Here is a 17303-nt window from a genome sequence, read left to right as displayed (position 1 = left end):
GTATCTGCTTGCATGAAATTTTTAGCAATGTTTTTAATAAGCAGTTTTGGTTTTTTTCATTATTTTCTGTGATGCTAACTATGTAAACTACCTCATAATTGTTATTATACAGCAAAATTTAACATAAAGAAGGGTTTTTAATAGGAGCTTTAATGAAATCTGTGCGAGTCTCAAAAGACTTGAAAGTAGGGTTCATTGAAAAGACTTGTCTTCAGCAGGAAAATCTTTGTGTTTTAATGGAATGTGTTGCTTTGTTCATTTCCTAAGGTGCTTCCAAAAATAGTCTTCAGGTTTGATTTATTTTTGTAAGAAAAAATGTATTTTTTGAAATGGTGAAATATATCTTTTACATTTCTGTAAAGAAGAAGCTTTTCACATTTAGAGTTCATAACATCACTATATTTGTTATATATTATATACATGTGTGTATGTATGTATGTATCACACAGTGATTTTATGTTTGTGTAATATGTATATCACACACAAACACATTTACATTTAAGACATACATATTTTAAATGTAAAAACTTGACCAGTGAATAAAATAGCTCTTCAGTGGAAAAATATGTTCTAAAGTTATTTGGCTATCCTATTAATGCTATTTCAGTACAGTAATTGCAGTGGCAATTACTGATGCATTTTGCCCTGAATTCTACAATTGTATTGATTCCATATTGTACTTCAAGCAAGCTAAATCTGAATGCTGAACTATTTAAACATAACGCATTGCAGCTCTGCCAGAGCAGAGCAACAGCATGTTTTTTAATTTGCTTCTGGTATCCAAGGGCAGAAATATGTTTCAAGTGATAAGTGAAATTTGCCATGAGCATCGTTTTCAATAGAATTAGGTGAGGCATAGGTTTTGCTTTGAAATTCTGATGAATCTCCTCATTTTTGTAGTCAGCTTATTGTTCACAGTAAAATGCTTTAGGAAGTGCAGGGTGTACATTCAATGTTATTTTTCAAATACCTAAAGGCAAATACACTAGTAAATCTATATAGCTAAATCTGAGTGCAAAGTACAGATAATAATACATGAATAATTATGTGGTGTTTTTAATGGTAAGATTTTGTTAGTGTTTCTGGCTCATTTGTTGTTTTTGTTTGTGTAAGTGGGACTGAATATAATCAAGATTGTATGAAGCTCTTACTCCTTAACCTTTTGATATTGACTCTATCTCTATGTAGAGCTTGTTTTCACTTATCCTATTGTTTCCTCTTCAACTGACCAGAGAGATGCACACTTTTAATTTATAGACTCATTTTTAAGATTAAAATGCTAAACTTTGGGTAAACATTGGATGAGCTCTCTACAATTGCTTTATTTGAAACATGGAAATTGAATGTTTCTCAAAAGACATGAAAATACTATATTTAAGGTGTTAGGCTCAAAATCAGTACTATAACTATTTAGTATGTGATCCTTATTTGCTTCCTTTAGCACACATAGGAGCACCTGATGTGTGTACAGAACTTTCATTAGAGCTCTAAGGTTATACATTTTATTTGCAAATATTTTTCATGGACCAAATATTATGATGAAAGAAAGCCTGTTGATAAGCATGCTTTAAAGCTTTCTCACTTTGGGGAGACATTCATTAGTGCTGTGTTTTCTGTGGCGAAAACAAAGGAAATTGCATATGTGATTTCCTTTTGAAGGTGATAGGGATGCCATTCAGTGACAAACCATCCTCTCATCTTTTGACCTCTTCGTGATCATGACAATAACATTTGCATAAATTATAACCTAACCTATGCCCATTTACCTATGTGTAACCAAGGTTTCCATCCTGCTGTTTTTTATTAGGCTTTAGATATGCTTTGCTTGTCATACCTTTTTATGCTTACTTTTTCATTATATTGATACACTGATTAAAAATGTTTCCACTTTTAAAGTAGATATGATTGTAACCACTTCTTTATGAAAATGCTTTACAAGTAGCCAAAACTTTCATCTTGAAGTAAAAGCAAAGTTAAGGACTACAGTCCATGGTGGAAAAATGTCTTGTAGTCATATGTAAAATGTGTGAAAATTACAGTTAAATTTAAACATAAATTGTACATTTCCACCTTTAACACCTGCATTAGTCATTTTGTGTGGAATTGAAAAACAAATAAAATATGAGCTCAGTAAGAGACGTGGGTCATTCTCCTGGGTTTCTGGGTAAGGACCGTAAAGCAACATGAAACTAATACACAGGTTTGGGCTCAAAACCTGTTTCTAAAGCAAAGGAGAGTCTTTTATTGTGTAATTGACTATGCCAAAATTAGCCTGAAATAAGAGAATATAAAGGAAATTGAAAGATAATGATGAAAACTATTGCTTAGTTTTTTTCCTTTTCAAGTTCCTTAGTAGAGAATGTTAAGTTGTGTGAATGCGAAGGAAAAAGTAGCTTGAGTAACTCTGTCAGTGATGAGTGGACTTTAAGGGAGTGGAAAAGAGCCTCTTCTCTGCTGGAGCTGTACTCATTTGCTCATTGTAGCAAGTGCGGTTATGGACCTGATCTAGGGTAGTTAGTATGTGTAGATAATTTGGCCACAGATAATCTGGAAGAGCCTTTGTTTTCAAAACACCAACATATGTTTTCAGAAATGGAAAACCAAGCTTTGTTAATATTGCAACATTGTCATATCAATTCATAATCCTGAGAGGCACAAGAAATCAGTGACTTAGAGGGAATGTTGCATGTTATTTTTTGACAGCCTATAATTTTTCCTATATATGAGGAAAAATTAGTCACTGAAATCCTAACATTAGTTTGCCAGATGTCAATGTCCTTATGAGAATATTAAGAAACTAGTTTATTTCTAACTTAAATAGCAATTTTTGAAGTTGAGATTTAAAAATATGTAAAATTATATTTTCATGAAGATACATTGAAAGGTATCATTGATTTAAAAAACTCTCAATAGGAAATAATTCAAAATAGTGATACCAAATACATCTCTAAATTTTTTTAGATTGACCCATATAATAAGCATTTGAGAGCTGTAGTATATCTACTTGTATGTGCATATACATATATTAATGGTTTTGCCTTTGCCATTATCAGATATTTTCTTTCTCAGATCTTTTCGAGGCATCACCTAGATATGGTGAAACAATTGAACCCAAACATGACCAAACCAGTTTCTTTTAGCTTTCCTTGTCTCATCTAATCTCTTTGCTGTATGTGCTTTAGCTAAATGTTTCACCGAGTATAGACCTGCCTTAATTGTTAAGAAGGCTTGCATTCATTTTTTTAGCTTCATGTCTGTGCTAAATAAACAAGAGACAAATAAGATCTCTGTCTTTTTGGTGGGAGGAAATAATTTAGGTCAGTAGCATATCTTTCAATTCAGAAGGTGGTTAATGGCACCACAGAAGCTTTTATTCAACTAAATAATCACTGCCTGTAAATAGTCTGTTGAATGAATATTTAAGAAAGCTACTTCTCTATTTGGAGATTCATGGATTCCTCTGAAATAATTTACTGGGAAACTGTCATTATCTTTTTGTATCTTGCAGTATCCTGTTAAACTTAGAATTCTTATTGGGATTTCAATTATATTTGATTTTTATTTTTAAAGTACTAGCTGAAAAACAGCACATAGTGATAATAAAACTGCTATCAGATTAATGGTTTTCAATTGTGGATTAGGTCTTTTTTGAACATTGCTTGATATTCAAGTGTAGGAAACTGATAACAATGATTTGGATTGGATTTTAGTATAAAATTATGTTTTAGGACTATGATTTTACTTCTTGCTTTCTTAAACACAAATTCTCAGAAATTCTCTTTTCTCTTAACCGTTAGAAAAGCTCAGTCGAGGTTGTAATTTTTGAACTGTTTCCTCCTTATGAATAACTATGTTTAAATACAAACTACTTCTTTGTCTTTGCATTATATACAAAACTGTGCTCTTATAATAGAAATTCTAGGATGATCTAGAAAACTAGAATCATAAGCAATCTATCTGCTTTGTAATTTTCAAGTATAATATAAAACAATATTTTAAACCTTAAATTCATAACAATATAAAATATTCCAGTTTTCAACCTAAAGTTTATTAACTTAATGCATGACTTTAAATGCAACATTTATATTCTAAAATACATAATTTCAACCTTAATAGTATACCTGTTAAAATAAGGAAAGAGAAAAAAGCAATGTTGGAAAAAATTCGATTTTCTTGTGACAATTTTTTTGAGGGGTTGTGGGCTGATAAAATATCTGATGCCCGATTATACTTAATCTTGCATTACTTGATGTTTACACTGCACTAGCTGAGAAGCCCATTACAGAAAATTAAAAAAAAAATCCTTAAGTTTTAATAATCTTTTATGTGGGAATCTTTATTCTGCAGACTTTACACATTTTTGAAATATGGTAGAAATCAATACTGATTTACTTGTGTTAGCCTCTAGATCTAAAGTATTAAAAGTATACATGGGGGTAGCTATTTACTAATTTACTAAACACTTAACTTCTGTGAAAAGCTTCTGATTACTAATACTGTTGCTGTTTGTTTTTTTTTACACCATAACCACTCTCCGTTGACCACTGCATGCAGATAGTTGGAAGTAAAGTTATGGTGAGTACAAAAGATGTGTTTTACCCTTAGTAGTGAATTTGTGCTTTTGGGGATTGAGTGATTTTTGCTTATAGTATTTTATATGTTGGGCTCGTCTTTTGGTGTATATTTTACCAAAACAGTGAGGTGAATATTAAGATCAGGTGAATAGAATTTAGCTACGGTAAGTATTTTTCCTATGGCTTTGGGAAATGCTTTAGAAGTAGAATATGCTTGTATATTCTGTCTTAGAAAGTTTTACTTCTTTTTAAAATTTTTTTCTTTTTTTTTCGTAATTGGGCCCGTGTCAGTCTTTATGATTCTGATAAAACTGTGTGTTTTACCTCAGTTTTTCAGGATGGCAGGCAGAGACTCATAAAAGGTTGGTTTATGCTAACAGGAATTCTTATTGAAGTATCTGACTTTGACTTTAGTATCCCTAAGCACATAGTGTAACGAGAGCAACCTTTGATGTTCAGTCAGGAGACCTGCGTGCTTGTCTTTGTTGGGTGCCACTCATCAGCTCTGTGACTTTGGGCAAGTCATGTAGTTTCTCTGAGGTTCAGTTATTAAGTGGATAAATTGAAGTGATTGGCTTGCGTTATCTTTTAAGGTTCTTTCTGTTGCTGTCTTCTAAAGGTTCTTTTACTACAGACACTGCATTTCAGTGCCACAATTACATGATACACTATTATACCAATACACCAAAAGTGGCCTGTATTGTGATTAAGAGCTATTTGTAATTACCTTGCCTTCATGATTAAGCAGTCTGCATTTCAAAAACAGGCCAGGAAACATTATCTTTAGCATCATCAGGTACCGTGGTATCTAGAATAGTAAATATATTTACATTTGTTTTGCTTTTAAAAATTGAAGTCCTCTTTTTTTTTCTTTTTGAATTCACGTGACATTTAAGGGAAAACAAAGCCATTCATCTTTTGGGATGATTTCAAAAATCAACAAATATTTCTTCAGTGCTTATTATGTGCCAAGAACTGTGCTAGGCACACTGATGACTGGAAAATAAGAATGAGATAAGACCTTATAGTTTCAATAATATATGTTGAAATAATCAAACCTTAAATTGTGCTGGCTGATTGTAAGTGTAATAGGAATACATGAGCAGGAGAGAGAAGTAGGATTAGAGTAATTAGAGAAAACTCCATGCACATTTCTAGACTTTCAGGATCTGGTGGCTGGGATTTGACTGGGGAGGAGAGATGATAGAGACGCTCGCAGATTGTGGAAGTAATATTGAATGCAAAGGCTTGGAGAAAGAACCAAACTGTGTTTGGGAGGGGGTGGGGGGAGAAGAGGGAAATGAGAGATGAGGTTGACTTTGTTGGAACAAAGAACAAAAAAGTAAATTGGAAAGATTCAAAAATCAAGTTGAAAGAGGATCTTGAAGTCTGGGTAGAAGATTAGAAATTAGTTGGAGCAAGCAAGTGACATGAGGGAAGCAGGGTTTAAGAAAAATAAATTTGATAGTAGTAGGTAGGCTGGATCAGGCTAGTGGTTCCCAAAGTTGAAAGTATCAAAATGCAGGTTTTGCCCTTCATGGGGTCTGGGATAGGGCCAAGAACTCTGCCTTTTTATCAAGCACCACAGGAGATTCTGATAAGGTAGGCTCAAGAGCTGACTTTGAGAAATACTGGATTAGGATAGAGAGACTTGTTTGGGGTGCTACCTAGGAGACATGTGTGAGTCAGTGAGGACCTGCATTAAACTGGAGGCTTAAGTGTATAAGGGTGGGGTTAAATAACAGAGTTTGGGGCAATGAAGGAATCTGGAGCTCATTTTAATGTGGGCCAGAGCCAGCCTATATTTCTGGTCTTGGTACCATAAGCAATCCAATGGCCTATGCTAGAAGCTACTGAAAGATTACTGATTTCTCCACATCCAGTTACCAAGTTCTTTCTCCTAAATAACTCTCAGCTCTCTCCCCTAATCTCAGACCCATGATTTAACACACCTGTGGCTGCCCCAGTCTCCTCAATACTCTCCTAGTCTTGGCTCTCACACCCCACCCACACATGCTCTACATGGTTACAAGAGATGCTGCTGCTACCCCATCAAAACTTTCAAATGGCTCCCTATTCCTTTTGTGATCTTATCCCCGCTTCCTTTTCTAATTTCACCTCCAGCTGCATTCTTACATGTGCCTGTCCTCTGTCTGTACAGGAACACTTGGCAATTCCTTAACATCCTATTCTTTAATCCCTCTAAATCAAGCACAGTCTGCTTCTTTGAGCCAGAATGCCCTTTTCTTCTTGAGTGTGCCCAGCAAGCTCCTAAATATCCATCAAAATTAAGCTTCATGTCAGTCTTTGAAGGAAAAGCCATCTTAGATAACACCTTCCTTTCCATAGCACCGTGTATATAGCTCAATTGTAATATTTAGCACATTTTATTATGATAAATTATATGTTTTTCTTCCCCAATGAACATAGCTGGTGCTCTCAAAATACTAGGTCTAATGGGGAAGGTAGACAGGAAAACAGAATATAAGATAGGGCCTGAAGATGTAATATAGGAAAGGTTGCAAAGTGGCTGCTTATGGTTTAGCGAACAGTTTCATCTTGTCTGAGAGTGTTTTGAAAGACACTATGAGAAAGATGTTATGATTGATCTACAATAGAAATGATTTCATACCCGTTGTTTTATCTGTGAGCTGCTTCTTACGTTGGAGTTTGCAAATCCTGCAATAAGGGGAGGATACTCTAGGGATCGACCAGCTTCTAGAGGAAGTGATGAGGGGATTAATTCTAGAGTTTAGGTGGGAAGGGTGCCTTCAGGAGGAAGGTTTTTTGTTGTTTGTTGAGACTAGAGAGAGGAGTGAAGAAAAATATTTAAAATCACCAGTTGAAAGTCAGGTACAAAAGGGCTTATTTTTCGTGGTCTCACTAATCTACAAAAGATGGGAAGTGTTTGTTGATAAAATGGACAGGTAAGAATTTCATAAGTGTTCAACAGAGAAGAAATCCTAGAATAGCCACTTTAAGTATTCTGGTTGCCTAAAGACTACATATGTTGGTCAAAAAATGAGTGATGTAGAAGTCAGACTGAAACTGGAAAGATGGAATATGTAATGAACCAGGTCTTCATGTCCCTGTCTTCCTTTTATCTCTCCAGTGTTGATTAGAAGCAGAATTGGAGGCATTTGAGGTCCTCCTGATGTCAGACTACCATTAGCCTTAGTTTTCACTATTCTCTTTCAGAAATTTACTTTACAAATCAGGCTGTTACCTGAACATAACCATCCACTCAGCCTCAAGCAGTCTTGCTTCTGACTTGGCTCATTGGATCATTTTTTTTTTTTTGCTTCGAATATTTTCCTTCCTGTGTCAACATTCTCCCCATCCTCAGCTCTTCCATGAAGTCTATCCCGATGACCTTCCCCCCCATTCCCCCACCTCCTGATTTCCTCCTAATAATTTCCCTGAACTTCTATAGCACTTTATTTTTAACTTTCTTTTGGAATCACTTTCTACTCTATTTTATAGTTTCTATTACATTATATGTTCTTTAAGGGCCTTTTTTATAATACACCTATATTACTTTAGTTTATAATAATGTATGTCCTTGAATAATACTTTCTGTTACCGTGCAGGTCTGTCTTTTTATGTCCACAATATAGACCCTATGAAGGGATACAAATTTTAGTAGAGGTCATGGATTCAGAGGCAAATAGACCTGAGCTCAGATTCCAACTCTGCTACGTACTAACTGTGTGACCTTAAATAATTTACTTAATGTCTCTGAACCTCAGTCTCCCTATTAACACAATGAGGATAATAATACTCAATTCAGGATGGTTTTGAAGTTTATTGTTTATATTTAATATATTTATTATATTAAGAACCTTGCAAATAGCAGGTCTAAATTACATTTTTTGGTTAAATGTATTAAATTTTATGAAATGCTTGGTATAACAGACATAAAACATGAAGATAACATGGTAAAACAAGATGAGACTTTGAGCTGCCTCTTTTTTTTTTTTTGCTAAGTATTCAAGATGTGTGCTATTTAATAGAGTGATTTATTCTGGGTCAAGAATGGTGGGAAGGATTTGGCTGGATGGAAGAAAGAATGTTTTGCCTGTTTATTGGAAGCTATGTGTTATGTGGTATAGATTATTGCTGGGCTTTGAAAAAAAATAAAAATTCATATATGGTCTCAAGATAATATTGACAAGGTTATTTTAAAGATTTAATAAGATAGTTGAAGATTTGTTATAGATGCTATCTAAGAAAGGATAGAATATCTTCTTATCAATATCTTAAGATAGCAAAAGAGAACTTAGAGTGGGATAGAGATAGAAAGAACTGAATGACTTTTTCAATGGCTTCTAGTTATAGGTAAGTGTAAACTTTTTGAAAGAAAATAAATTGTTTTTATTATTTAGTAACACATTGCATGAAACAGGTTTAGGAATCAGCTAAAATGACTAATTTGATTTCACTGCAAACCAGGAATAATGTATCCACAGGAGGAAGAAGAACCATTCTTCTGTGGGAAAAAAGGGTAAAAATTGACATGATTACATATGATAATTGGAAAATAGAATTATAATGACCAGACCTAACAATGTTAAATATAAAGTAACTTAATGACAGAAATAATTGAGCGCCTAGGGCAAGCAGTAGGGTGTCTTTTGGGATAGTGTTTATTTTGGCATCATAAAGACCTGAACTTAAATCCTGATTCAGCACTCATTCATTCTCTAGATCTGGTTAATCTCTCTAGCCACAGATTCTTTTCTTTTTTGGTTAAAAAGTTACTGCCCACCTATTATGTGCCAGACACTATTCTAGGTGCTTGGGTGATGAACCATTACAGATACATTCCTCATGGAGCTTATATTTCTACTTGGGGAGGCAGACAATAAGACGCATATCAAATATAACGGCAGGTAGTGGTAAGAGCTATGAAGGAAAAAAAGCAAGATGAGAAAGCCGAGTGTGATCAGGGTTGTGCTGTTTTAGATAGGTGAGCTCTCTGAGCAAATGACATTTGAACAGAGACATGAGTGAAACTGGGGAGAGCCAATGCAAATATCTAGGGAAGAGCTTTACAGGCAGAGAGAGTATCAAGTGCCCTGGCTTTGAGGCAGGAGTGTGCCTTGAGTATTTGAAGAATTGCAAAGAGGCCACTGTGGATGGAGTGGAGTGAACCAAGGGGAAGTACGGGGGTGTTTTTGTTAAGGTGACTAAAAACATAGGTTAAGTATATCAGGGGGTTGTAAATGTGGAAAGGTAGGTTAAGGTCATTTTAGGAGGGATATGCCAAGGAGATGGTACTTTAATAGTCAGTGAGGAATCAAGGTTTTGAGCAATGGAATGACAAAATCTGAGTTACATTTGGGGAAGATTAATGGAGCAGTGGAAATTGGAGAGGTTAGAGACTGGGGCAGGGAGATCAAGCTGGGGGTTGTTGCTGTACTTGAAGTAATAAGACCCTGGAATGGAGAGTGGTTAGTAAGAACTAAATGGAGGTGATAGATGAGAGAGAGAGATTGCAGAAGTAGAATATATCAGCCTCAGCAAATGATGAAAAAGGGCAGAGGAGATGTGTGACTCAATAATGAGTGAATTTGCAAGCATGGGTGACTGAAGTGATGGTGACTTGAGCCTTCATGGAGAAGTCAGGAGCAAGACTACGTTTGGAGTAAAACAGGATGAGTTCAGTTTAGACATGTTAATCAAGGAGAAATTAGTAAAATCACAGAAATAAGAATAAAGTTATTGCCACGCAAGACCATTTCTTCAGCACTCGTAGCATAGAGTAGAATTTTTATAATTAGGTTTTCTGTTTCAAACACCTACTTTAACTATTGTAAATATATTCTCTGCACATGCTGCTGAACATACGTTGTTTATCATTCTAATAACACTTACCTGTTTATAAACCACAGCCTCATTTCCTGTACTAGGCAATGAAGGTCATGTGTGTTTCTTGTTGACTCAGTGGACCTGGATAGAAAAGAGCTAATCATTTTGGTGGCCTGTAGTATTGCTTACTAGATAAGCCATTTTATGTAATTAGGATGTCACATTTGTACGTTTTGCAGTGTTTCTAAATAATCTGAGTCAAAAGGACAGCCCCATCATAGGTGAAGGGTAGGTACACATGTATGTTTCTTTGTCCTAATTGGGGCATGGCAATCTTGGGCACGATTGAGTGAATATTATAGGAACTTTTTCTCAAAATAGAGCCAAATGAATTTGTTTCCCTAGGCTGTTGAAGAAGTTCATGCTGAAAGAAGGTTCCTGTTAACAGTAAACTTATAGCCAGGCTCAAAGTAATAAATTCAAAATGCTATTGATGTGTTTCTTACTACAAGCGACCTACTAATTATAATAGCCATAAAATACCACTAAGCGTGGCAGTATGTATTTGTGGGCTGTTAAGCTGCTATTGCATTATTAAATTGAAGTTTTATTAGTTTACTGATCTAATAGTATCATCATGATTACTTCGTGTAACGTTACACTTGTGTCAGACCAATTATTTGAATATATCCTGTGAAAAAAAGATCAAATCTTACTTTGCTGTTTCTTTTTTTAAAAAACAATTGTATGGTCCAGAAGGGGGAGACAAAACATTGATTATTGGAGTTTGAAGTAGCTGCTTCTTGATAAAACATGGCTTTTTTGTATGCCAATTTGATTGTTTTTTGTTCCTCTTTCTCTTGTTATAGGTTTAGAAATTGTAGGATAGTTGCTACTGCAAAATATTTAGTTTTATGGTGGTGACAATTTTGTTAAAAATCTAAATTCAATCAGAATAAAAATAATCAGTGCAATTATTTTTAACTAGTATATATAAAGTAGAAAAGCTCATTTGGTAATCAGGTGAAAATAAGACCTAAGACTGTTTAATGAGGGTATATTTTATAAGTGATCTTTTAAAAATAGCACAAGCAATATTAAAATTCCACTTTTGGTCTTTTCTAATTTCACATTCATTATGTGCAATGAGTAGCTTCCTTCCCATTTCCTTATGTTTTGATACTGCAAGCTGGCTTGTGTATTATACTTGTTTTGGATAGGAATATCTGCATATGTTTTGAAAGGTTTTGTTATTTAAACCTCCATTCATTTTTAGAACAATTTCTTATCAGTCCCTTCCCTTCCAGTCATAAATTACATTATTTCATCATGCCAGATTAAATTCATTGTTTAAGGAATGCTAAGATAATGTCGATTATAAAATATTAGCAAGTCATCTTACCTTGGGCATTTGGAAACATCGAAAAGACAGTATGAATATTGACTTTCGTTTAGACATATATTTTGTAAATTGATGCATTAATATTTATGAGTATGGAGTAGTTATGTTTTATAGTGTGTCCTGATATTAGAAACAAAAAGATATCCTTTTCATGTAGGATTCTGCACTGCAAGTTTATTTTCTGTGTATTTTGCTTGTGATCACGTTTAAAATATCAATTGAGCTTCTTTCTCTGTGTATATCATCAGGTAAAAAGAATACATTTAAAATCTGATGCTTGGTATAAGACATTTAACACTCGTGTAGTTATTATTTCATATTTTTTTAAATTTTTATTTATTTTTTATTTTATTTTATTTTTCATTTATGGCAACAGTTTTTTAAATTTATTATTTAATTTTTCTTTTCAATTATGGCAACAATTTTGATCAGCCATAGAACATGAGATAATTACATGAGAAGTGTTTTTTAATGTTTGTTTTGGTTGTTAAATAGTATGGTCTCTATACCACATATCCTTTAAAAGCTCTGTGTAAAATTTACTGTTACCATTATAAAACAAGTGGCATGACACAGGGATATTTCTTACGAGACAATGCTTTCTTGATCCAGGTAGTGTTGTCAGCAGGGGAAAAATTAGACACTCTAAGATGATGATCAATATTAAAGAGTTACCTTAACTTACTGTATATCAAATTTTGGCCTTTTTCTCACATGTCTGATTCAATTTCCCATTTCAGTTAATCAGATTTCATGTTCTTGCTTATCTGTTAGGAAAAGACTGGTTGAATCATAATTAGCTCCTTTGAATGGGATAAGGGCAGAATAAGATCATCTTAAAAATGCCACCTTAGATTTATAAAGTGCTTTAGAGTTTTTAAAGCCCTTTCACACATTTTCTCATTTGAGCTACATACTATATGTATTTCTGTAGGTCTGTGCATCATTTTTTCAGGAAGACATTGCCTCCATCTCCAGATTCCTGGGGTCTGGCCATTTTCCATGGAGTTTTTTTGAGTGGTATATACTGTCCAGGGTATTTTGTCGGTGGTCAACAGATATTCATAACGTGAATTAGTATCCAGTTTATATGCTTGTATGAAATGCTTTTTGAGCCTAATGCTTTGTGGGCCTGCATCGCTAAATAATGGTCATGTGACTAGTAACATTTAAGGTAATTTTTTTTACTGTGGTCACCATAATTCAGATACTGGATTACTGCATTCATTGCATGTGCTATTCTAGTTGAGACCACAATTGCCTATCAAAACAATATTGAAAACAAAAATGAATTTTAAGAGCGTCAATCAAAGGTACAAAAAACTTTCCAAGCTCATTTTTTATGCTGATCTGTTTGTAAATTTTTACTAACCTGTCATGGTTCCTTTCTTCAATGAATTTGTGATCTAAGGAGAACATAATTGCTCATGCAGTGTAATTCTTGTGCTTTGAGTGTAGTAACTACTATGTATACTTTAGGTGAGTCATTTATTTTCATTGATGATGATGCTTTTTTGGCAGAGTGGTTTGCATCCAGAGAGCTGTTTTACAAAGTGTGATTGGCACCCGTATACTAGGTAGATAGAGTGTGTGTGTGCGTATGTGTCTGTGTATCTGTATATCCATCTATCTGTCTATCCTCTCAGAGTTAAATGAGGTCACATAGGTTCTCTCTATGTTCGAAAGCTGAGAAGTTATGAGAACTGAGACTTTTCCTCAGAATTATTTCAGATTTTCTTATTGTGTGGAATGTTTTCGCGTAGAGTGAGGTAAGTATATGTTATAGGGTGAATTGTGCCTCCCATAAGTCCTATGTTGAAGCCCTAACCCCCAGTACCTGAGAATGTGACTATTTAGAGATAGGGCCTTTAAAGAGTTTATTAAATTAACATGAGGCTGTTAGGGTATACCCTAATGCAATCTAACTGGTGTACTTATAAGAGGAAATTTGGACAAAGAAACACCAGAGGTATGCACAGAGGAAACACCATGTGAGGACACAGAGAGAATGTGGCCATATGTCAGCCAAGGAGAGCGGCCTCAAGAGGAAACCAACCCTGCTGACACCCTGATCTTGGAATTCTAGCCACAGACTGTGAGGAAATAAATTTTGGTTGTTTAAGCCACCTGCTCTGTAGTTTTGCTTTTCTCATCTTCTTCTTCTTCTTTTTTTTTTTTTTTGTTATGACAGCCCTAGCAAACTAATACAGTATATAATATTCATTCTGTTGTATTCAACACGTAATAATAGCTAACCTTTAGAGGGCACTGAGTGCCAGGGACTACGCTTAGTAAGTTTCATGTAAAAACCAATTTAATCCTCATAACAATTATCACCCCCATTGTTTGGATGAGGAAAGTGAAGCTTAGGAAAGCAAGTACATTATCTGGGGTTGCACAGCAAGTAGGTAGGAGAACCAGGACTTGACTCCAGTCAGACTGAGTCCAGAGCTTGGCCTCTTAACCAAAACCTGAGTAAGAATTTGGTGGATTCCAGGCAGTTATGGATAATGGTCATCACCATGGGTGCTTACTGTCACTAACATTATTATTATTTTAAAAATTTATTTTGTTGAAGTATAGTTGATTTACAATGTTGTGTTAATTTCTGCTGCACAGCAAAGCGAGTCAGTTCTACATATATATTCTTTTTCATATTCTTTTCTATTATGGTTTATCACAGGATACTGAGTATAGTTCTCTGTGCTATACAGTAGGACTTTGTTGTTTATCCATTCGATATATAATAGTTTGCATCTGCTAATCCCAAACTCCCAGTCTATCCCTCCCTCATCCCTCTCCCCCTTGGCAACCACAAGTCTGTTCTCTGTGTCTGTGAGTCTGTTCCATGGATAAGTTCATTTGTGTCATATTTTAGATTCCACATATAAGTGATATGGTATGGTATTTGTCTTTGTCTCTCTGACTTACTTCCCTTAGTATGATAATCTCTAGGTCCATCCATGTTGCTGCAAATGGCATTATTTCATTTTTTATGGGTGAGTAGTATTCCATTGTATATGTATGCCACATCTTCTTGATCCATTCATCTGTCGATGGACATTTAGGTTGCTTCCATGTCTTGGTTATTATAAATAGTGCTGCTATGAACATAGGGGTACATGTATCTTTTTGATTTATAGTTTAGGACAAACACTTTTTTTTAAAATACTCAACAAATATTTTTATTGAGATATAATTGACATATAACATCCTATTAGTTTCAGGTATACAACATACTGATTCGATTTATGTATATATTGTAAAATGATCACCACAATAAGTCTAGTTAACATCCATCATCCCACATAGTTACAAAGTTTTCATCTACTCTAAACAACTTTCAAATATACAATACAGTGTTATTAACTATACTCACCATGCTGTATATTACATCCCCAGGACTTATTTATTTTATAACTGGATATTTGTCCCTTTTGACCCCCTTCACCCATTTTTGCACCCCACCCCTCCCTGCCCCGGCCTACCTCCGGCAACCACTAATGTCTTCTCTGTATCTCTGAGTTTGGCTTTTTGTTTTTGTTTTTTAAATCCCACATATAAGTGAGATATTTCAGTATTTGTCTTTCTCTGTCTGTCTTATCTCACTTAGCATAATGCCCTCAAAGTCCATCCATGTTGTCACAAATAGCAGGATTTCCTTCTTTTATATGGTTGAATAATATTTCACACTATGCATATGTACCACATTTTCTTTATCCATTCATCCATTGATGAACACTTAGGTTGCTTCCATGTCTCAGCTATTGCAAATAATGCTGCAGTGAACATCATGGTGCATAGACCTTTTACTGTTAGTTTTTTGTTTGTTTGTTTGTTTCCTTCAGATAAATATCCAGAAGTGGAATTGCTGGATCATATGGTAGTTCTATTTTTAATTTTTTGAAGTAGGACAAACACTCTTAATCACCATTTAGGTCAAGAAAAGAACTAGTTTGTTGTATTTTTTAGATTCTCCATATAAATTATATAATACAGTACTTGTTTCTCTCTGTCTGACTTATATCACCTAGCATAATGTGCTCCAAGTCTGTCCATGTTGTCGCAAATGGCAAAATTTCATTCTTTTTTGTAGCTGAGTAGTATTCTATTGTGTGTATATCTATATCTATATCTATCTATCTCACATCTTCTTTATCCATTCTTCTGTTGATGTGCATTTAGGTTGTTGCCACGTCTTGGCTATTGTAATAGTGGTGCTATGAACATTGGGGTGCATGTATCTTTTCGAGTTATAGTTTTGTCTGGATATATGCCCAGGAGTGGGATTGCTGGGTCATATGGTAGTTCTAGTTTTAGTTTTTTTAAGGAACCTCCATACTGTTCTCCATAGTGCCTGTACCAATTTGCATTCCCACCAACAGTATAGGAGGTTCCCCTTTTCTCCACACCCTCTCCAGTATTTTTTATTTCTAACATTATTATTTAGTCCTTCACAGATTGCAAATAGGGGATTATCTTCCACCAGCTGGAGAATGCTTCTAATCACACCAACAACACAGAGAGAGCCCTCCCTATCACAGAGAATTAAGTGCCTCTATACAAATGTTGCTCTATGGGCCAAAAATGACTGAGTAGACATGGTCTTTGTGCTTTCATAGCAGATATTAAAAAACAGGTAACATTACCTCAGATGAACAGAATGTACTGAGCAACATAAATGTGAGGAAAGAGATACTGCTCCTTTGTAAACCAAACATAAATATTAGAAATAATCCCATTATTAGGTATTGCCTTTAATTTCTTAAAGCCCTTTTCCCTGTGTCTAAATTACATTAGACATTGTGCTTCTTCAAGTTTCATATCATCATTGTTCACCTTTCTTATGCATTATTTCCTTTTATAATTAATTTCAATTAAACATTAGTTTTGTTTAATTAAGATTGTGTAATTAAAATGCTTATAAGCTCCCAAAGGGCAAGGACTGTGTCTTAATACCCCTTAGACATTTTAAAATACATTAGGCTATAACAGCAATAAAATAATTAAACATCCTTTTGTTCAATCTCTGCATATTTGCAATGCCTCTGACACTGAACTGTATAAAAACTGAAATAAGAAAGGTGCTTTCATAATGCTTTTCAAGAACAGAAGTCCTCTTCCATTGGAAATGCAGCCTAGCATCTTAAAATCTAATTTTTTTCAAGAACAAACTAAATTTCTCCTATTGAAGTTCAGGCCCCTTTCCTCTTGATACGTTTCCTACTTCCGCTGAGGACGGTTGTTCATCATCACCCACGCAACCTCTCTTAGGACCTTGTAGATTTAAGTGGCCCCTCAGTTTCCTCTTCTCTCACTTGCTTTAACTTTTCCATATCGTGCTGCCTTCTTTTTAATTGCTTTTGGACTGTACAGTTTAGGGCTTCAGAAGTGTAAGTGCCACTTGATAATACACCCAGTTTAAATGATCTCATTCTCATTGTACTCAGTGTGTGTAGTTTCTGAGTTTTAGTGGTGACACTGTTGATAGCGATTGATTTTTATATACAGATGTG

The 17303-nt window shown here is 34.7% G+C and overlaps 1 protein-coding gene across 5 annotated transcripts in view; it reads left to right on the top strand.

Moving 5' to 3' along the window:
• Nucleotides 1–17303, top strand: part of DIAPH2 (diaphanous related formin 2) — an 891422-nt gene that overhangs the window by 82325 nt on the left and 791794 nt on the right. For 4 of the 5 annotated variants that reach the window (XM_067724059.1, XM_067724057.1, XM_067724061.1 and 1 more), the window contains exon 5: nucleotides 4555–4575. The exons of the other annotated variant lie outside the window; for it this stretch is intronic. In XM_067724059.1, the coding sequence (XP_067580160.1) occupies nucleotides 4555–4575 (21 nt within the window). The remainder of the gene's footprint in view (nucleotides 1–4554; nucleotides 4576–17303) is intronic. 5 annotated transcript variants of the gene reach the window in all.

The sequence above is a fragment of the Pseudorca crassidens genome, chromosome X (genome assembly GCF_039906515.1).
Source record: "Pseudorca crassidens isolate mPseCra1 chromosome X, mPseCra1.hap1, whole genome shotgun sequence".
Classification (NCBI taxonomy): Eukaryota; Metazoa; Chordata; class Mammalia; order Artiodactyla; family Delphinidae; genus Pseudorca; species Pseudorca crassidens.
Note: the sequence above shows the minus strand (reverse complement) of the source record. Positions and strands in the feature narration are given on the sequence as shown.